At 43.0% G+C, this 23551-nt stretch overlaps 1 protein-coding gene across 2 annotated transcripts; it reads right to left on the bottom strand.

The window, feature by feature from the left end:
• Positions 1-483: 483 nt before the first annotated feature.
• Positions 484-23084, bottom strand: mta2 (metastasis associated 1 family member 2). 2 transcript variants are annotated; one of them, XM_023965873.1, is made up of 18 exons: positions 22625-23084; positions 15515-15582; positions 14486-14579; positions 14029-14146; positions 13202-13265; positions 12931-13048; positions 12730-12832; positions 11313-11412; positions 10936-11124; positions 9177-9251; positions 9046-9104; positions 8866-8966; positions 7720-7859; positions 7382-7625; positions 7187-7276; positions 4258-4376; positions 3259-3401; positions 484-2165 (listed from the first exon to the last, which is right to left on the bottom strand). In XM_023965873.1, exons 1-18 carry the CDS (start codon positions 22650-22652, stop codon positions 2015-2017), a joined length of 2004 nt encoding a protein of 667 aa, XP_023821641.1. In that variant the 5' UTR covers positions 22653-23084; the 3' UTR covers positions 484-2014. The 2 variants fall into 2 exon arrangements, with proteins under 2 accessions (XP_023821641.1, XP_023821642.1); XM_023965874.1 differs by having other exon boundaries at positions 7397-7625.
• Between the last annotated feature and the right edge of the window lie 467 nt (positions 23085-23551).

Genomic DNA, 23551 nt, shown 5'->3' with positions numbered 1-23551 from the left:
GAGGTCGAAGAAGCCCATCTTATTGATGGGTGAGGGTGGGGTACGCTCTGGACCGGGCCGCACATCACAGGCGTTCACGCCAACGAGACGTTTTCCAGACACCAAATCACCTACGAAGCACCAAAACCCACACAGGAACGTATGGAAGGATTTCTGGTACGGACGCATTTTTTGAATTCTGCTACAGAAATGCTTCCGTATGGAGGAGGACATTTCATAGTTAATTTATATCCACAAATATTCTTTTAAAGTACTCCACATTTGAAAGTTCTTTTATTGACATTATTTAAGTGAGTTTTCGGTTGAATGTTCTGGTCTTTTGTGGTGTTTTTTTTTTAACACTTGACATTCTCGATGAGAGTTTTCTTGCTCTGGGTTTCAAAGGGACAGAAGGTTTGACGTCCCAACAGAGACTGGAAGGTTCAGCGCTACAGACCCGGGTGGAGCTTTGGGCACGTCGGGATAAAACACAAAGGATTCAGATCCTGTTAAACCATGGAGAAAATCTTTATTCTTATCAAGATATATTTCCAGGTACAGACAGGATCATAAAAACTGGGGCAAAAGTTTCAGTTGGAGCAGGTTTGTCCGTCCGACTTTACAAAAATCAGCACAAAGTCCCTTTGAGTGTTTCATGATGTTCAGCCGGCTCAAGTCGCCACGGAGACGGACGGCATCCACCTCCAGAACCGGAGCAGAGTTAGAAAAATCAAACGGCCACTTCCTTCCTTCCTTCCTTCCTTTCTTTTGTGAGACCGTATTGACCCCAAAGGATTGGATTTAGAGGCCAAGTGCACTCATAAAAATCAGTGGAATTGCTTAGACATGGATGGTACCTCAGGTATTGGATCATCCAATCACATCGTAGAACTGTAACGGCTGTACAGGCAGAGGGTCAGAACCAGCTGGGGTGGAGGGACATTCGCTGACAGAAGCCTCGCTTCCGGGTCGATTGCTTCGACTGAAATGTTCGTGTAAGAAAAACAGCGTTTGGCCCAAATTGAATGTTTCACATGAGGGTTTGTTTTGTGTTTTCTGGAACACGGCGGATCCGTGGTAGAAAAGAAACTGCTCCCTGAACGCCGCCGCCGTTCTGAACCCCGTCTTCTGTGTGGCAGTGAGACTTTTTTTTTTGGGTTTCTTAGCAAAATGAAGCAAAGTACCAAAAAACACCGGCGTGGAAAGCAGGTAAACGGATCCTTTAGAGTCCGAGTGTTGGAGCGTGACGCCGCCGGTCCGACTCCAGCAGCTGGTCCAGACTTTGAGAATGACGGGTCGGACACACCCTGTACTAAAAAAAACACATCAGCTAAGAAAGTCTGTAGACTGGCATGTCTAAAAAAACACGTGTGGACCTGCTAGACCAGTTCTAAAGGGTCGCTAAGCCCACTGATGGTGCTGGAGATCCGGGACAGAAAACACGGATATGATCCGACACTCAGCCCTCAGTTTGTTTCAGTGGGCACAACTTGCTGTGCGCACTAAAAAACATCGACTCCGTTCTGCTAAATCTCTTTTCTAGGCGCTATTCTGACGTTTTCAAAGCTTCCACGTAAAGGAAGCTGCAAAGACGAGAGACGTATGTGAAACGGGTCTGTGGGTCTGGATGTGGTCTGGGGTCCGAACCGCTGAAATACTGAAGGGAAACATCTGATGCCCCCCCCCCTGCTGCCTCATGACCGGCATCGCCGCGTCAGACCCAAGCGTGAAGACGGCGTTCTCTCCCACCGTGGCTTCAAAACAAGATACTCTGCATTAAATTATACATTAAAACGGGGGACATAAAAAAAGGAGGATGATCTGCCGTCGAACGGCCCCAAACCCCGGCGGCGGGGCGTGTCGGCGTGCATCTACGTACGCGTGTGTGCGTGACAGAGAAAAGGTATGCTAGAAAAGTCTGTCTCACTGAGGGATGGAATAAAGGGTCAAGAATAAAAACGGGACTAAAATCAGGGGGAATAAGACAATTGTGAACACAGCCCCCCCCACCCTCAGGAACTCCACCCGCCCCCCTTCAGTCCTCCAGGACGATAGTCTCGCTGGTGCTGGAGGGCAGCAGGGGCACGGAGCGGGGCGGCGGCGGCGGTAGCTTGATCCGGACCAGGAGGTGGGGCTTTCTGGCTGCTCTGCGCATTTCGGACTGGGTCAGGTGCTTCCTGAGGGCCCTGATGGAGAAACACACACACATGTACGTCAGCCGTGTGTCAAACCTGACCCCCGCTTTGGGTAACGCCCCCGCTCTACCCCTCCAACAGCAGAGAAGTCGCCCCCGCATCGCCCTCTCTGACCTAACGGGAATCTTTGTTTACGCGACGGATCAGCTGACCTTTCACATACGAGCTAAAGTGACACAGCTTTCATAAAGCGAGGCACATCCACGCCTCAGAACTACGGTAACCGTGTGAGCGACGGTGGAAAGGATGCAAACGCTGAGGCTCTGCTGTAGATGGGGGTCATCATCCTTTACTGTGAGTTGTGTTCATTTCTATAGCAGCAATGTTGTAAACAGAGGAGAAACTCAACAACTACCAGTGTGTGTCTGTCAGGGAGATGGATTCTAGTGTAAAAAGGTCAACAAAACCCCATGAATTGACTTGTTTTTCTTTTTAACCTTTAAATGATATTAGGTTGGAGTTCCATAAGTGTGCTGGAGTGTCCTCTTTCGTACAGTGTTCCCTCATTTACAGCGGAGGTGACGTCATAAAAACGAAGCAGTCGTCTTAAGGCCGTGAAACTCCTCCCTAAACATTTTATTCCCTTTTCTCAGACACTAGTCCAGGACTATAGAGTGAAAACAAAGATCGATTTGGAATGAATTCTGCACAGTTTTGGGGTCAAGAGGTCGCAGAAGCCCATCTTATTGATGGGTGAGGGTGGGGTACGCTCTGGACCGACGAGACGTTTTCCAGACACCAAATCACCTACGAAGCACCAAAACCCACACAGGAACCTATGGAAGCATTTCTGGTGTGGACTTATTTTTCATTCTGCTACAGAAATGCTTCCGTATGGAGGAGGAGGAGGAGGAGGAGGAGGAGGAGGAGGAGGAGGAGGAGGAGGAGGAGGAGGAGGAGGAGGACATGCACACGCCACAAGAAAGAACACTTCACAAAACATGCAGATCAGATTTGTGAAACAGCTGGACGGCGAGCTAAAGCGAGGGAACACTACAGAAGATTTTCGGGTTCCTGTGTGTGCAGTGTGTTGTGTGACATTTGTGAATCCTTGTCTACAGTCAACGCTCCTCTAGTGACGTACCTGGTGTCCTTTGTGGCGACAAACACAACGGGGTTGGGAGCCTCACCCTGGCTGACCTTCTGCCGCTTGATGACCGACTGGGAGGTGGTTCTCATCCCTGATGTGTACGGCCGTCCGTTGGCTGGGAACGCCGCCCCCGCCGCCTGCAACCCCACAACACAACACAACCTTTACAGACCACTACATTACTGCTCTACCAAACTCTTGGATTGAAAGTACAGGTGAAGACTATTATAGTACTGACTGCCTGTTGTACTATCAGACCAAAAGTACAGATGGTTTATGTGATTAGATTCAGATCTTAGTCAAATATCAGAATAAAATTATAAAGTTATCAATAAATAACATTTTTTGTATAATAACTGTATGTAATTTTTTTTAAGAACAAGTAAACCAACGTAGAACATGAACCGTGTGATTATTGTGATGTTTCTCTGTAATTCATCAGTGATTCATGCATCAATGATGTCATCTGAACGTGATCTGTGCGCCGTATACGTGATCTAAAAGTTACACATCAGTGGTTCATGCATGAAAAGTCTGTTAGACAAACGTGGAAAGACACACATTAGTGGATGACAGTTTTTACGTGAATTCAGTTTTTAGCTGTTCAGAATTTTTGGTCGGTTGAGAAGTATTCAGTTTATGCGTCTTTTACGTAGTTTATACACAATTGTGTGCAAGAATTTAGCATGAGGCATAGCCAAATGTGAGGCTTTCCACCACCGTTTCATGGCCAGTGGGGCAAAAAGTATTCAGTCAGCCACAGACTGGGAGGCCTGTAACTTTCATCAAAGGTAAACCTCAGCTATGAGAGACAAAACCCAGAAAAATCAAGTTGTCTGATTTATAAAGAATTTATTTGAAAATGATGGTGGAAAATAATAAGTATGGCTGCCTGACACGTGACATCACAGGTTAGAAACCCATCTCTGCAGAAATCATTGAGGGATGTTTTCAATGGAAAGAGAAAGTGTGGTGTGTGGGAGGAGCACTGACGCTGTCGAAGCCTCTCTTTCCCAGCAGGCTTTGGGCTACTCGCGGCTGGCTGGCCTGGTTCCTGTTGATGGGCGTTGGCGGTCCTCTGGACGCCTTCAGCTTCAGCGGAGCAGAAATGGCTGCAGGAACACAGAAAAGAAGAGAATGTGACTCCAGTTCACCATTAAAGAAAGGCTGTGACTAAAGGACAGAACAGCTAGAAGGAAACCGAACACATGATCGTGGATGACAATGTCAACGATGAAGCACAACGATGCACAGAAACACAACGATGCACAACGATGCACAGAAACACAACGATGCACGGAAACACAACGAAGCACGGAAACAATGATGCACGGAAACACAACGAAGCACGGAAACACAACGATGCACGGAAACACGACGAAGCACGGAAACACAACGATGCACAGAAACAATGATGCACGGAAACACAACGAAGCACGGAAACACAACGATGCACGGAAACACGACGAAGCACGGAAACACAACGATGCACGGAAACACAACGAAGCACGGAAACACAACGATGCACGGAAACACGACGAAGCACGGAAACACAACGATGCACGGAAACACAACGAAGCACGGAAACACAACGAAGCACGGAAACAACGATGCACGGAAACACAACGAAGCACGGAAACACAACGAAGCACGGAAACACAACGAAGCACGGAAACACGACGATGCACGGAAACACGACGAAGCACGGAAACACAACGATGCACGGAAACACAACGAAGCACGGAAACACAACGAAGCACGGAAACACAACGATGCACGGAAACACAACGAAGCACAACGAAGCACAACAGAGCACAACGAAGCAAAGAAACACAACGAAGCACAGAAACACAACGAAGCACGGAAACACAACGAGGCACGGAAACACAACGAAGCACGGAAACACAACGAAGCACGGAAACACAACGAAGCACGGAAACACGACGATGCACGGAAACACGACGAAGCACGGAAACACAACGATGCACGGAAACACAACGAAGCACGGAAACACGACGAAGCACGGAAACACAACGATGCACGGAAACACAACGAAGCACGGAAACACAACGAAGCACGGAAACACGACGAAGCACGGAAACACGACGAAGCACGGAAACACAACGATGCACGGAAACACAACGAAGCACGGAAACACAACGAAGCATAGAAACACAACGAAGCACGGAAACACAACGAAGCACGGAAACAACGATGCACGGAAACACAACGAAGCACGGAAACACGACGAAGCACGGAAACACGACGAAGCACGGAAACACAACGAAGCAGGGAAACACGACGAAGCACGGAAACACAACGATGCACGGAAACACAACGATGCACGGAAACAACGAAGCACGGAAACACAACGAAGCATAGAAACACAACGAAGCACGGAAACACGACGAAGCACGGAAACACAACGATGCACGGAAACACAACGAAGCACGGAAACACGACGAAGCACGGAAACACGACGAAGCACGGAAACACAACGATGCACGGAAACACAACGAAGAACGGAAACACAACGAAGCATAGAAACACAACGAAGCACAATGAAGCATAGAAACACACTGAAGCACAACAATGCACAGAAACACAACGATGCACGGAAACACAACGAAGCACGGAAACACAACGAAGCACGGAAACACAACGAAGCACGGAAACACAACGAAGCACGGAAACACAACGAAGCACGGAAACACAACGAAGCACAACGAAGCAAGGAAAGACAATGAAGCACAACAAAGCATAGAAACACAACGAAGCACAGAAACAACGAAGCACAATGAAGCACAACGAAGCACAACGAAGCAAGGAAACACAACGAAGCACAATGAAGCACAACAAAGCATACAAACACAACGAAGCACAGAAAGACAACGCAGCACAGAAACACAACGCAGCACAGAAACACAACGCAGCACAGAAACACAACGAAGCACAGAAACACAACGAAGCACAGAAACACAACGCAGCACAGAAACACAATGCAGCACAGAAACACAATGCATCACACAAAACACAACGAAGCACAGAAACACAACGAAGCACGGAAACACAACGAAGCACGGAAACAAAACGAAGCACAGAAACACAACGAAGCACGGAAACACAACGAAGCACGGAAACACAACGAAGCACGGAAACACAACGAAGCACAGAAACACAACGATGCACGGAAACACAACGAAGCACGGAAACACAACGCAGCACAGAAACACAACGCAGCACAGAAATACAACGAAGTACGGCAACACAACGAAGCACGGCAACACAACGAAGCACGGAAACACAACGAAGCACGGAAACACAACGAAGCACGGAAACAAAACGAAGCACGGAAACACAACGAAGCACAACAGAGTACAACGAAGCACGGAAACACAACGAAGCACGGAAACACAACGAAGCACAACGAAGCACAACAGAGCACAACGAAGCACAGAAACACAACGAAGCACAATGAAGCATAGAAACACACTGAAGCACAACGATGCACAGAAACACAACGATGCACGGAAACACAACGAAGCACAACAAAGCACAGAAACACAACGAAGCACAACAAAGCATAGAAACACATACTATCGTTCTCATTTGCTTGATTTCCGTCCATCACTTGTGTAAAAAGTGTTTTCCTGCATTTGCTGATGATATAGCGTTTAGCTTAAAAAGTGTTTGAGTGAGAAATCCAACGATATCTTTACAAACACAAATGGTCGTCAAACAATAAATGAGTTTTTACTTTATTCTGGGTGTAAATATTGAGTCCTTGTGTACATTTATGTCCACTTTGCTCTTTCAGACCTTCAATGAGTATTCATGTGATCCTGGTCTAGACTGTTCAGGCGAGCATCTCATCAATCCATCAGGCTTTTATTGCAGACATTTGGATGTCACAGGTTCTTACCTAACTCTTTCACTATGTTGGCTAGTGACTGGCGAGGTACAGACTTGCTCTTTGCAGGGGTCTTTGTGGCTTTGGGCAGCCGGATCATGCCTGAAGAAAAACAAACTTTCAGTCAAAGTCCTCCTCCTGCCCTTTGAGTCTAGGCAGTGTTGACGTATGGAAAGGTGTTAAATATTTAAATAAAGACTGCGTGACCTAATGGGCTCGTACACTCAGCTTTGACGGCGTTTGCGTTAATGGGGGCGTAGGGGCGGCGGGCAGCACGCCGCGGCTGCAGAATGTCCTCGCACACACGCCGCGCCACGCGGGTCAACTTTGTGGTCTGAAGGATGAACGTTTGGCGGTTCTTGGCCAGCAGCTTGGCTCGGCCCTCGTTGCGAGTGAAAGGGGACAGGCCCTGGACTTCTTGGCGGGTCATGTGGGCGCGGGGGCCCGCCTCCTGGATGCAGAACGACCAATCAGGGAAGAGTAGGCAGCACAACTCAACACTGAGAAGTCCTTTAAAGGAGCTGACTGTGTGGACAAAGACTTACAGAGCCCGCTCTCGTGGCCCCCTCTAGTTGAGTGGGGGTCTTCAGGCCTCCGTATTTTTTCCAGTAGATCCAGCAGGAGGCGCACAGTCTGCACTGCATGTTGGGAGGACCCCAGGCGTACCACTGAGGAGACTGAGCCGCTGTGAAAGAGAGAAGACTTCAAAACAGGAAAATATGGAGCGAAAGCGTTTGTTACATCGTTTCTCTGTTTTAGAAAAGTTTGTTTCTTTCTAATTTTAATAACTTAACGCCACAGTAGCCCTTTAACTTACAGAGTTGGCCGCTAATGAAGTTGAAGATCATTATAAACGCATGTTTTTAAATCATTTTCATTTAAATGTATTTTCTTAAAACCTCTGTTAGAAGTAAAATCGCATGACGAATGATGATTAAAAAAATACGTTTTTGGTGTTTTTAACATCTTTTAGTAGAATGTTTTTGATGATGGAGGACATTCATGAAGAAAATTACGCTTCAAACTGCATTTTAGGGCGTCTCTTTATTCCTGCTCCGCCCCATTCTGATGCATCCTCCATCAGACAAACGGATGTTTACGGAGCAGCTGAGGATAACCGAGAGCTGGAAGACATCATCTAGGGATCTCCTGAATCCAACGGACACGCCTTCCGCTGAGGAAGCAGAGGCTGGAGTCTCACAGGAAGTCCAAAGGTTGTTGGTGGGGGAGGATGAGGCTCAAGTCTGTGGATGTTGAAATGACGCGTCGGTCTGGAGCAGCACCTCTGGACTGGTAGACCACTCATGTGGGACCGGACGGTGTGCATCTATTTCATTTAGATAAACCATCTTCAAACATCCTTGTGTGGTTAATAGAGGACTTTCCAATCACACGTGTTGTGTGTCTGGATAAAATCAGGAAAATGTGTTCACAATTAAACTAAATCAGGAACGTTTTCTCCCTTGTTTTTTCGGAAAGACAAAAAAAAAAAAAGCTGACGGAGCCTAAGACTAAAGTGGTAAAGCATAAAATGTGTGGTTCTTTTTCAGCTGATGACTGTAAACATGACAGTGAACCAAAAAGGATCAACTGTAATGACAAAAACCAACACAGACCACATATGCAGACAGCATAGGACCGGCTTCTTTAAGGACTTCAGGTCACCAGACCTTCAACAAAGGGACACTTACTGTGGCAGCTCTCACAGCTCAGGCCTTTCTGAAAGCCTGCTGCTCCGTTCATTCCCGGCTTGCTGCCCGGCACCATGATCTGGTTGGGGTTGGGTTTGGTGCTGATGAAGAGGAATGCAGAGAGAGATATTGTGACTGCAGATTTGACAAAGGGAACGCTCGGCTGAGACGAGGACTTACTAGGTTGGTATGTACACTTGTTTGAGCTTGCTGTCCGCCTCTGCTGCCTTTAGTCGTTTCTACGGTGGACACATGATGGGTCAGTAAAAACCTGGATACGGTTACGCTGAATGATGACGTCTCAGACAAACCTGTTGGATGTAGCGGTCGGTGGTCTTCCACATGTAGTAGAACTGCACCACACTTGCTAGAGACTTCCAGGGAAGCTGAAGAAAACCCAACAAATGTTAACTCGAGCCAGGATGTGGGATGGAAACAGCTGATGTCTTTGTTTGATGTGATTGATTAATGAATCTTGGATTCATGAACTGCTGGTTTGACGGGTCAAAGAACCCAACAAAAATAAAGAGTAACACCAGAATGGTGTAGGGGTCGGGAACCTGTGGCTCGAGAGCCACATCTGGCTCTTTTGATGGCCACATCCGGCTCGCAGACAAATCTTTGATTATAAAAAAATGTTTCATTAGACCAGTCTTTCTTGGACGCGATGCGATGCCAGGGGGGCAGGAGGTAGTAAAAGTCTCAACGCCTGCATGAAGCTGAAACTCACCACGTCTCAACCAGACTAGACCATCAGCAGAACCACCACGCAGCACCAGAATCACATTAATGCTCAGAAATACTCATCATTTATTAGCAACAGCATAACAATGTTATTGAAAAGAGTCCACAGACTTATTGTACTTTAAAAGGGTTTAAATAACATCAAATGCACACATTCACTTGTATATTTAGTTTTAAACATATTGTAGAAGACTGAGTTTAACTGGGTGGCTGTTGGGTCGCGTTCTAAGTTCCGGTGGTCATTGAACGCATCAAGCAGAGATGCTGATTGGCCCTCAGTTCTGTCGCTCAGCCTGTCGTTGGGGAGTTTGGACCAATGGGGTTCAGCTATGGGCCAAATAAGGAAATAGGGGGGCTGGAGTGGGGGCAGGGGAATATAAAGTTGGGAGGAGCTCTCGGTGGGAGAGATTGAGGCGGTACTGAATACGTAGTACGGCGTTGGTTACGGCCTGCAGTAACCAGAATACAGAACCTTAAAAGAGTCTCCGTGCCTCAGTGTGGGAAAGGGAAGCTACATTATTGTATGTCTCTCACAAGTCGTCTCTCTCAGCCAAAAAGGTTCCCGACCCCTGCTGAATGTCAAGCAGGGAAGCATCGGGTCCCATTTGTAGAATCTTTGTGCGACTCGGCCGTAGACTTGAATTCACGACCTTCCAGTCCAGGCTGGACGCTCTACCACAAGGCCTCTGAGCTATTATGAAGCCTAAAGCTTGGATATTCTATGTGATATCTTTCAAAGGATTTTGTAAGAATGTAAAATCAATTCAATGACCAGCATTGTGAGGCATGAATGTAAATAAATGCACAAATATTTAGACACTGTTAGTGTTCTTTCATCATCATTCATTCATTTTCTTGACCGTTTTTTCCCTTTCGGGCACTTGTGGGCGAAGGCAGGGGACAACAGGTCGCCAGTCTGTGGCAGGGTAGAATGTCCACAAACACACACCCATTCACTCTCACACCTAGGAAAAAGTTTTTTAGAGTTGCCAATTAACCTATGAAGCATGTTTTTGGACGGTGGGAGGAAGCCGAAGAAAACCCACGCATACACAGGGAGAACATGCAAACTCCACACAGAAAGGCCTCCCATTGATGTTGTTTTTTCATGTCCCCCAGCCGGGACCTGAACCGGAGGCCTTCTTGCTGTGAGACAAGAGCGCTAACCACTGCTCCACCGTGCAGCCTGCTGTTAGTGTTTCTTTAAAATCACAGCCAAACGTTTAAGGCTTTAGTTTTATCCATTGATCTATTGCAGATCATTCTTAGCTTATCTTAGTTTCCACTATACGTCTTTATGGTGACAAAGAGAAGAAAAACGCTCACAAAGTCTTGGCGGATGTCGTTGAAGTCTTTGCCGTATTTCTCCAGAGCCTCTTCAAACAGCATGGCCTCAGAGGCGCTCCATTCCTCCATCTCATCACGACACAGAACCGGGCCGCCCTGGGGCACCAGCGTGGACATGGCCTTGGCCAGGTCGTAGTTGTTCTTCTGCAGTGTATCCATGGCATGAAACTACGACAGAGAATGTAGAGAATCAGTTTTACAACGTTTTACTGCAAACTAAATGGAGAGAAAGGACCAGAAAACACAAAGAGTTTCTGAATCTCTACACTTCATGAGCAGCGAGTCAAAAGAGGATCTGTGACGATGCGGCTCAAATTTGCAGCGGAGGACGGAGCAGCGGCGTCACATCCACTCACCAGTGTGATGTCTCTGGAAGCTGCAGCCGCGCTCATGTGGAGGCTGGGCTGACGGATTGAACTGCTACAGTCCAGAGCTCGAGCAAAAGTCCCAACAGCCCTGACAGGAGGAGGTCAAAAACACACGGCGGTAAGTTCTGGATACAAAACACAACTAAGAAAAGCAGGGCTTTCTGGATTCATCACACTTTATTCACTGCTTCCTCAACCAAACACGTACATTAAAATTCTTTTGCACGTGGTACTCGGATACTTTGTCAGTTTGAAGCTTCAGGTTTTCTAGTTGTGTTGATGCTTTATCATGAGTTTAAAGCCTACCACAACTTAAAGATCCTTTTTTTACTCAGGTCTGTTTGTGGCCGATGATAAATATATATATTTTTTTACATTTCTGGTAGGCCTCCACAATAAATCCCATATTTATCGTTATTGCAAGATCAAGCTGTGCAATACGCATATCGCAAAAGATGGCGAAAATTGCAATAAATGGTTATCCTAAATGTGCTAAAACCATCTTATGGCAGCTGGAAGGATTTAACGACTCAAATAAATCCATTTATGCATTTGACCAATCAGATGGAGCCTTTTAATGCAGGATGTTCGCCTCCTATGGAGACGAGGGTCAAATGGAAATTGTGTTTTGGTGGTTTTGGTGTTTGTTCATGTATTCCAAGTTATCGCAATATTGTTACTAATATGGTGAGTTTTCCTCATATTGTGCAGCCCTAGTTTATGGCATCATTAATGGCCTGTTTTCCAATAATGGTTTAGAAATTATTCTTTTCTAGCTTCACAAGAGTTGTGTAAGAGAAACACAAACAATGAAAAAGTATCATGAACATGTGCACAGTCATTAAGTACTGATTATAAGTTATGAAGCTTTTTAAGGAGAAATACTGACATAATATGAGGTTCAAAAGTCTTAAGATAAGGAAATGACAAGACTTACTTTGAACCTCTTCATTATAAAAGCTAAATACAACTGTTTGCTTTTAAACTTAGTCATCCTGTTTTTGAATTAGCTAATATGTGGAGGAAACCTCTCCAAATATAAAAAAAGACATTAAGTCAAACTATGCAGAGCATCACAAAACAACACCTAGTTTTTTAATTTAACCAATCTGCTTCAGAATGACAGTCAGCCACCAAAACGTATCTGTTATCATGAATGACATGGTGTACATAATACTCCTGGTCATGGCCTTTCTAATGTCTTGGATGTGTACAGTGGTGACATTTCTGTCTTATCACAGTTGCAAACTCTCAGTTCAGACTCATAGAACGAAACAAATAAAAGATAAACCAAAGAATGCAATTAGCAACAACTAAAATGGTAGCAGTTTCTGTGTTTTCTCTAACAAAGACATAGAAGAGTTTTATAAATACTGGTGTCCCTGTGAGTCAAATGGTTCATTACCTGGCAACTACCAAGAACTGGTCAATCTGTGGGTCTTTGAGCTGGTTGTCGGGGTCCCACACCTTAGTCTCTAGCTTCTCCTGGACTCGGCTATCCGTTTCATCTGAAATGAAGAACAGCCGTATTGAATTCTGAGAGTCGTGTTTACTGAAAATGTGCTGACTAGAGTCAACAGTCGTGAGGTTTTGGTGGCCTGCTAACCTTCAGCTAGCATGTCGGGAATCTCTGCCTGGTATTTGGAGCCTACACGAATTTCCCCCTGGTCTGCCAACAGCGTCTTCTGTACTGGGTCAAACACCAACGAGTAGAAGAAGCAGTCCTGGACACAAGACATCGGCACATCAGCTGAAAGGATTCGGGTTCGTCTCACACATGCAGCCTGTCTATGCTCTCCGTCAAATGGGCCGAGGCTCCATTGATTGGAGACTAAACATATAATGAATGAGATCATGACAATCACACAGGTTCTTACTTCTTTCTCCAAGTAACCAGCCAGGACATCAGTTTCATTGAGAAGCGTCACGTTACATTTTCCTCTAAAGAGACAGTAAATAAATACACAAATATTAGAACTGATAGGAAAACGGAAGAAATAGAAAACGGTTCATTTCCAAGAATAACAACATTTTCCAAGTGGATTCTTTCTGTGCTCCACAGTCAACAAATGAAGAAAGTTAATTCTAGTGAAGATACCGGTAACTGCATTCCAGGCTTGGTCGCACATCCTCTTTAATACTTACGGCTGAATTTACTGACAGATAAAGCAAAAACTTTAAAATGTGCAAATTTTTAAAAAATCTTTGAAAGAAAAACCTGCCACTAAAACCACAAGATCAGTATTAAAAATACAAAATGTTCAAATATGTCCTGAGTTTTGATTGGAAAATCATCAAACAGCGTTTCACTTATTTACAATTAAACTGACTTCATGTCATCTGAATGTTAAAGCAAAATAATGATTATAATATAATTAGTCTAGTTTTTTTTGGATTCTCAAATCAAATGAAAAGATCACAACACAAGTAACTGACAGACTGTTGTTAACGCTACACTAGAAAAATAGTTTACCTCTATAGTAAACCGTTGTCTCTACTCGCTTGACAAATACAATAAACATTAAACACAGCAATGAAATAGAAAAAAAAAACTGAAAATACTAAATATGACTGCATTATACTCCTTTATAGCAACGTAAATTATAGCCATTTATCTACACACAAAACTCTGCACAAGTGTGCACACACACACACACACACACACACACACACTTCATCAAGAGTTCTGGTATCAAGCATGCACCGTATGTGAGTGGCAGGTAGGGATTCAAACTGTCGGGACAGGAAGAGTTCCCTGTGTTTGAGCTGGTGCTTCTGCTGTTCCGCCAGGCTGGGCTGGTTGGACTCTTCCTCAAACTCTCCTGTAAAAACAAACACATCTGCCTTAGACAGCTCTGTACGGCTCGCTGCATGCATGCCTGGTGTTTCCGGCTGGTGCTGGAGGTGGAGAAGCATCTGGTGTCCTGTTGGTAGGACACTTGGCCCACCGTAGCTACTGATGAGATGGAAACGTAGATTGTTCTAAAGCCCTAAAGTTGCTATAAGTATACTAAAATATCAAACAGCAACGATCCACATCGGCTTCAGGAACACATGTAAAGTTGTGTCTGATATTAGTGCGACTTTCCCCAACACCGTTTTAAACCTGGAACATTTTCAAAGGGCATGCAGCTTGTTTTGCTGGAACCATCGGTACTCACTTGCATTACTGTCAGCCAGAGTATTGAGGTTGCCTGAGATGTCTCGTCTTCTGAACAGACACACCACTTTTGCTTCAACGTTCCCATTGGCCGTCTGTATGTAAGGAATAAAACAATTTAGGTCTGATCCATCATGAAGTACCAGATCCTTGGTGCAAAAAACAAAACAAACATAGGAACTTATCCAGTTATCATATGATCTTGTACCCAAGAACACAAATGTTGAGTTTTCTTTGTGTTTGATACTTTTCACACAAGCACAAGTCCAAAGACTCACACTTGGGCTCACTTTAAACCTTATGGGAGCATTCTCTCTGCGTTCTGATTCTGACATCACACATATAAACACAATCAGAATGTTTATACTGTTTTTACACTAAAGTTTTTACACCTAATGTTAAATCCAACCAGATAAAATGCAAGATGTCCTATCGCACACATGCATGCATGTGTGTAGGCCAGTTTTTATACAACACATTTCCACCACACCCCCTTAAGCCAAACTCTTTCGTAACTATTGTGACTTTTGTCAAAATGTGTAAGAACAGCAAAGTGGAAAGCAAAAAACAAAACACAGAATGAATGATGGATCGTTTGGAAGAGCAAGAAAGAGAAAACATCCATGTCACACACCAACAGAAAAAGATGGTGGTCGCCTCATATCACACCTCTTCAGCAACGTTCAATGACTAGAAACCTGACATGATTTCAGCAGAACTATTCCTGAGCTCTCTTGAAAAGAAACAAATACTAAACCTGGAATAAAAAAAGACGGTTTTCAGAAGACACTCAGACGCTTCATATAATGATATAATACATTTTATAGGTCTGCCGCCTTTCTTGTTCGAACCCGTACAAAAAACCATAGTGACAAATTTGAAGTAGCAAGCTGATATTGCACCAAACACGTAGGTTTAGACCTGATCATGTTGGCACTTGGCAGTATCATGAAGAAGCTTTCAAACACAACGATAATGTTTAAAAGAACAGAGAATCACGTTTAGAATGCGGTTTGAGAAGCGTACTAACCTTATTGAGTTCTTCTATTCTCCGAATCAGATAAGGGTTACTGGAGGAGTTCTCAAAGTACACATAGTCTGAAACAGGAAACAAAACTTATAACAAACTTGCACCAAAGTTTTTAAAAACAGTACAGTAAATAGCACAAATATATATATATATATAGGCAGAAAATCAAAACGAACATTTACATTGTAATATTTAGAGAAGGAAACCTGTGGAAGCAGGAATGAGTTAACGTTGAAAAAAAATGTAATGAGTAAAACTACTATTAAAACTGAGTAAAATGAGTAGAGTTCATGCCTTTTACATTTAATTAACTGAAAATATTTACATTGATGGTAAATTCAAATTGAGGTAGTAGTAAAGGCCCAAAGCGCTTTACAGTCACAGACCCATTCACCCATTCACACACAACATTCACACACTGGTGTCCAGAACACAGGCGCCCGCCTACCACCAGAGGCAAGGGGGGGTTCAGCGTCTTGCCCAAGGACACATCGACTCATGGGCGTGCAAGGCGGGAATCGACCCCCCTACCGCTGCACCACGGCTGCCGTATTGTACCGTATTGCTCATTAATTGTACTATATGCTGCAAAAATAGTTTCATCCCACCACATCTACATCTATGTTATGCCAGAAACCAAGCAAATGTGTGCTTAGATTTGCTATCCAGAGTAGAATTAACATAAACAGAAAATGTGGTTTTATGACCAACTGGTGTCTATATATTTGATCCTTGAGAACCAATCACTTTATTTTTAGAGCCCCTTTCATCAACACGAGTAGAACCTATGGTTCTTGAAATAAAAGGTATATGTAAACATAAAAAGTCATAAAGCACCATAAACAAAAAACAACAAAAGAAAGATGAATATTAAATGGTAGAAAAACAGTGATTAATAAATCTGATATGAAGTTTTGCTTTGTATTTCATTGTAGATGAAAAATCCTATAAAATACATCTTTATGTAGGTTTTACTAATCAAAAGCATAGATACACTAAAGGATCTGTGAAGTAGGTGTTTTTGGCCAATTTTACAAGTTTGAATATAAACGTGAGTTTTTGTTTTTAACAACAGCAACATTTTAAACATGAACCTCAGCTGCTGTCAGCGTAGCTGTACATACAGCCCATGTTCCAAATCTGATGAAGCAAAACAACGACGTCCAAACATAAAAACTGTCAGAAAGAAGTCGTTACCCTTCAAAGCGTACTTTGGTCCAACTCAGTTTGTAAAAACAAAAAAACAAAAGCATTAAAAAATGAGGAGGAAGAATGAGTAAAAAAGAAACGTTGAGAACAGTTAACCACAGAAGACGTGTTTTTGTTGCATCCGAGTCAGCGATTAGCGTTACGGCCTAATCCAGTTTGGGCTTTGTTCTAACTAGCTGGCATACGGGTACATTATTAATGAGCTGGGGGTAAGTGTGACAGAAAGAGCTTTCCTTACACAAATATATTGTCTTTTAATCATATGCAGGCCTTATATACATTTAATGTTGTGTGAGATTGGACTTTTATACATGGGAACCAATGAGAAACTGCTTCCTTTTGGACTCCAATAGCTTTTTGAGGAACTACAAGATTTGGTACTTCGTAGTTTGAGGCAAATTTGGAAACAGACGGCAAATTTAGAAGTTGTGTAGGACTCAAAGGAGTTTAATTTCTCTCAATTCTTTAGCTACAATATCATCTAGTTATTTTAGAATAGAGAAAGGATCAATGTATTGCTTTTTATGAACTCCCGTGCTCTTGTAGCTTCTGATTGGTTTGAAATTCCCAATGCAGATAACCAAAGACAAAGATGTCTGCTAAACAAGGCCGGGGTCTCTAGTCCAGATAACAAAGCAGTTTCACTCCAAACAAAAGGTTCTTTATTTGTTTTATTTGCTGACTAAAGTGGGACACTGCAGAGACACAACTGGATGTGCATATTTTGTTTCCAATTGTTGAAATAAACAGTTTTTATTCCACTTCATCTCAAAATTAAAGTCAGGATTAGAACAGGGGCAACTCTCTGGTAATATTATTGCATTTGAACAAACTGGCTGCCTACTTAAATATACAGAATCCCTTTAGTTCTCATAAGAAGCATATCCAGATGTTTTATTATTACAGTGCTGTATTTCAGATTAAATTAATAAGCTATTATCATTTTTCACGTGTTTCTAAAGTTTATTTAAAATAAAGAAATTGTGATTGTATTTTGGCCAACATTGGCTTATGAACGTAATTTCATAACAATTGTAAAGTTGGCATCTGTTTTTTTTAAAGGTTTATGTTTCCCTTAACTTAACTAAGGGAAAAGATAAGGGAATTGTCCTACATTCAATCTATTGTAAAAAGAAGGTTTGAAACTTTTTGTAGATGTTTTACCAAAGATTCAATAAAACTTTTTTTTGTGAAAATTCATTAAAGGTTAATTTTACTGTTTCTTTCCTTCCATAAAAATGCACATTTTCCATCTGGATTCTCTGTGTCTTAAGGTATTAGGAATCAAAATGTATTACCCTGTATCCTTGAACCAGAAGTCAATAGGTGCCCCAATAATCCAGTTCTTTGAATGGGGGGGGGGGGGGGGTTACAATCTGTTGTTGATAAGTCTCAGTATGTTCATTGGATGTTGTGTCTGCCTGTGTTATGCTGATTGGTGGATTTCCTCTATGACACACCTGCGTCCTACAACACTGAGACAACACAATCCAGGCACAGATTATCCTCCAGAGCTGCCTGGTGGAGCAGTGGTTAGCGCCCTCGACTCACACAGAGAGATCCCCGTTTTAACTCCCGGCTGTGTCCTCCATGCATGTTCTCCTCATGCATGGGTGGGCTTTCTCCGGGGTCTCCGGCTTCCTCCCACTGTCCAAAAACATGCTTCATGTGTTAATTGGTTTCCAAATTGCCCCTAGGTGTGTGTGAGAGATTGCATGGCGACCTGTTTAGGGTGGACCCCGCATTCGCACAACACTAGCTGGGTTGGCTCCAGCAACCCCGTGACCCCAAAAGGGATATAGCAGTTTGAGAATATGGATGGATTCTCATTGAGGGCAAAATTTTTTTTATTAAAGACCCACTCAAAAATTGTGTTTTTAACATGCACTTGTGACATTTTTCTAAAGATGGACGACATTTCTGAGTCTCTTTATTCAAATTGTTGTGAATCAGGAGCAGACAAATAAAATGCTGTTTGGAAAAAGCTTGTAGTAACAAAAGCTTCCTGCTCCGCCCCATTCTGACGCATTCACGCCATGTCCGTGAAAACGACAGGTTTTTGATTTTGGCAGAAAAAAAGGCACAATAATAATTAAAAGAGCACTTGAAACGCTCTGAAAACAGAATAAACTTTCATTTTGGACTGGGGACCTCGATTTAAGAGAATGGGGTTACAAACGGCATCAAAGGTTAATCTTGGCTCAATGAAGATGAGAATGGTGAGTAGTTTAAAATCAGGTGGCGTGAGGAAGTTGGGATTTTTTTTTACCTGTGCTGTGCATATCTTCCCTCATTGTTTGATAAATGAAAGGAAGCAGACTTTGAGAGGAAAAGGTACAGCGGAGAAGTGGACACTTTGGCCCGATGAACAAGAACCGGAGCGTTTCTACAGTGGTCACAAGCTGCAAAGATAGGGAGCATTGAGGAGGGGGAAGATTTGAACTATGATGTTGGAAAATCTTTAAATTCTTATCATTGCTGGTATTTTTAACCCAATCCCCGGGCCGCAGAACAGTACCGGTGTATGGGACAGTTGGTAGCGGGCTGCAGAGGAAAAAATATTACCTTTATTTTCTCCATTTTATTTCAAATCTGAATTCTGATGTTTTATTTTGGAAAATTACTGGATTCTCTGCACCACATCTAACTGAATCTTGATGCATGTCAAGTCGCTCGGTCACGGGTCGAAAATTCATCCGCTACTTTTGTCGCCAAATGTTAAACTTAATTCCCTAAGCAAGCAAAGTTAATAAAAAAACATTATATATATAGAAAATTGTTTTTGTCACACAACAGATCCAGTGAGGAAACAGAAGAAGAAAGAAATCTGATCTAACAGACAAAAACCAGAAGTATTTTCTCCAAATATGGATTCAGTGGGACAGATGTTCCCACTGATCATAATTATATTGCATAATATTCAGCAACCGGCTGTCTAGTGTTATGAGGATGCTGCTAATAAAGTTTTTCAAATGCTGGATTCACATCACGTTTATTATTATATTTAGAAAAAACAGTTTTAGTGGCAGCTATTTTTTAGCTTCCAGTTTGATAGTTAAGGGTTTAAGGAAAATCTGGATCACATTGAGACGACTATTGTAATATTGGGCTTTATAAATAAAATTGAATTGAATTTTAATTTTCCCTATATGAAATCTAGAGCACAAACGAAGTTTAAGGCAGTTGCAGATATTTGGCAGACGATGAAGTCTTTCAAAATTAAGGAAACCGGAAGCTGAAGCAAATGTATAAATAAATCAGACTTTCACTTCAGCCTCATTCCGACTGTTGAGTGAAAAAAATTGTCTTTCATTACACCAGTCCCTGGCCTGAACAAGTTTTACGACTAAAACCAGTTCCAATGTAAAAGCCACCCCAACGTATTTGCTGTGATACCTTTAAGGGAATATATCATGCAAAAATCAACTTTGAGCTTTTATGTGGATTATATGCTCACTTCCTTGCCAAAAATAAAACCCAAACCAGTATTTTGATCCATTAACAGATTTTTGAGTATTCCTCTAAAAACCTGCTCTCTGAGCACCAGCCGCTCCCAATCCACAAAAACAAGTGTATCCTCACTTTGTGACATCACAAAGTGAGAAACAGCCCATTCCAGGAAGACTCTGCGCTGCCAGCCCCGCCCCCAGGCTTGCACATACACCCACTTTCTTCACGAAGCTAGCGGTGATCAGCTAAACACTTTCATTTTCATTGAACAATTTGCATATCCATCTTTGCAAAAGTTCAGATGATGCTTGCTGAGACTGGCTCTAGGATGATGTCATGAAATGGGCGGCACCCACAAGGAGAGAAAGGCGGAGCTTCAGAGATCGAGTCGTCTTACTTTCAGGTAGGAAAATAGGCTGTGAAAATAACTCATATTTCAGAAAAAAAAATATTCTTTAGTGTGTGTATGATCATATTCATGGATATAGTTTACTCTGATAGGCCATGGAAACGCAGGATATAGATCAGGGGTTCTCAAAGTGCAGCCCGGGGCCCAATGGCGGCCCACGAGAAGATTTTTCATGATCCGCAATAGGAGAGCCAGAGCAGGTTCCTTTGAGGAAAAACGTTGTGTTGGTGAGGAGAAAATGAGCTTTCAAGCTAAGTGGACAAATGCTTACTTGGTCGTACCTCATGGGCTGGATAAAGTCACTTACCTTATTTGCAAGCAGGTAAATGCAATGCTCAAAGAATTCAATATAAATTGTCCCTATGTTACAAATCATAAAAACTATGACAAATTTACCGCAGAGGAGCGCAACATTAAGCTCCAACGAGGCTATGCTGCATAGCAGATGTTTACAAAAATGGCTAAATTCAGTGAAGCTGTGACAGACGGTAGCTACGAAATGGCCCAGCAAAGCAAGCCCTTCACTGACAGGGAATCTGTAAAAAGAACGTATGCTAAAAGCAGCTGACATTGTTTGTCCAGAGCAAAAGAAAGTCTGTCAAAGGATACAATTACTAGACGAGTAGAAGATCTGGACAGCAACCTCCAGGAAAACATCTGGTTAACCGTACAAATGACACTTGGTCATCAAAGTTATTAAAAATAACTTTTTCTGTTTATCCTTTTTTCTTCACCAAAATTGGCCCCCAGTCCAATGTCGAGTTCTTAATTTGGCCCTCTGCTACAAATGAGAAGCACTGATATAAACCCTTTAAGAAGCCAAAAGTTATGTCACAGATAAGAAGTACCCTAAACATTTTGGGTTAGATTAACAACAAATATTTTATTAACATTAAACTGACAGAAAAGTCATTGTAAACAGTGTTTTCCAGTCCTAAATCAGTTGACCTAAATAGAACCTTGTGAGAGCTTACAGGCACTAAGGAGCTCATAATGTCTACCCACTTCTGTTTCTGCAGAAACACTTCAAGAAGAAATCAGACCATCTGCCAGCATGGACGCTCCAGCAACGTCCACAAAGCAGAAGACAGTAAATGCGGGTTCCTTCCTTCCTTCACAACCACTACAGTAACAATAGAACAACTACTATAGGCGCGTGTGGAAGCGCTACCAGTGTTTTTGTGTTAAATATAATTTTGAAAAAACTGATGGCTTTCATTCATTTCCGGACCGGAGAAGTCTCGTGAGAACAGACGGCTGCTAACATCAATTCAGACAGCCGAAGTTAGCAGTCAAAGTTAGCAGGGTTCATGCTATCCGCTACCAGCGAGGCTGGTCATACATGGCGGTGGAGATAACCAAATTAAAGCCCGCTCAGACAAAGCTAACCGCGGCTGGTGCTGCTTACTACAAGGATGACATTTTGATGGCTAGCAGGCAGAGGCTAATGCTAACATAGCAGCGAGTTTCCTGCGAAACCATGAGATTTCATGCACACACAGACACACACATTCGCACTACAGTTTCAAAAATGAGTTCTTTACCTGCACACGTTTCAGTAGATCTATATTTGAGCCATATTCTGAACGTAAACTTTCAAAATATGTGAATGCTTTGCGACAAACTAGTCTACAGTGCATTCTGGCTCGATAGAAGAACAAAAAAATAGGGGAAAATTGTTAGATTTATTTCTTTCAGACTAAGTTATTCCAAATAAGCAAAGATACATCTGTTTTGGTGCGGTGCGTGCACAGCACTCACCAAACTAAACATATTACCAGCCGTCTGAAACACATAGGTCTAGATAAATGCATTAGTACACTTGAAAAAAACACTTTAGCTAGCTTGAACCGTCCTTAGTGCTCTGGAAAGCGCTATTTTCATGAGACAGACGCTACGAAGCTAACTAAGACCTAGCTTTGTTAGCCGCTAGCCGAGTGCACAGCTAGCTAGCTAGCTAGCTGCTAGTTAGCTGCCTCGTTGTAGAAAACGAACAATCACGTTGTGTGGGGGGAGTCTGGAGAATATAATCCGTTCCTTACCTCCCACTCGGTACATGTTGGCCGCCATCCTCTGCTAACTTTTATCAAAAATCACTCCCAGGGTATTCCCCTCTCGGGTCGAGATATCAACGGGGGTTAATTTTATTCCGTCATTTATCGTAGACACCCCCGTCGTGAAACAAAGCCGGTTCCAGGCACAACAGACGAAGCTGTCGCGGGTAAAAGTTGAAAGTTTCCGTTATTAAAGCAGAGGAGCTCGTCCCAAAAACACCAAGTCCTTTAATTTGGCCCCTCGGAAGACCCGTCTTCTTTCTTCCTCATTCACTCACTCATTTACACTTAGTTAGCTCGTCTCTTTCTATACTCTTCCTCTCATCCTCCCCTCTAAGCTTCATCCTCCTCTTCTTCACCTCCGCTCAGTTTAGCACTCGCGCACAGACACTCATTTCTGGTCCCCTTCGGTCGTGCGCGCGGCGTCACCTTCGGAAACTTTCGGTAATGTCCGTTGAAAATGGTTTTTCCCGGCCTCGGTTTGAAAAGGACTTCAAGGCAGTTAGACAGACACGGTAGCAAACATAAAAAATAAAAAAAAACAGTGACACTTTTTGAAACACGAAGGTGGGTTTTATAAGTCGTAATGGCGCCTTACTACGTTAAAAAAGTAAATACATTTTTAAATTTCATTTGTTTTAACAGAACATACAATTTTACTGAAGTGATCAAGGGCGGGTGTAGAAAAAGAGTAAAGGGGAACTAGGAAGGTCATTGTTAACCAAACTCAGTTAATAACCAAAAGCATTTAATGAGAACAACTCGTTGTTTGATTTTTACCTGTGTAAAATTTTATTACATTAAAATCCATAAATCCATATGTAAAAAAAAAAATCCATATGTAAATAGAATTGTGGAGCGATTCTTGTGCCATTATTCTAAGTGCAACACTCACTGTTTCGAGTGTAAAACTCT

This window comes from Oryzias latipes, chromosome 18 (genome assembly GCF_002234675.1).
Source record: "Oryzias latipes chromosome 18, ASM223467v1".
Taxonomy (NCBI): Eukaryota; Metazoa; Chordata; class Actinopteri; order Beloniformes; family Adrianichthyidae; genus Oryzias; species Oryzias latipes.
Note: the sequence above shows the minus strand (reverse complement) of the source record. Positions and strands in the feature narration are given on the sequence as shown.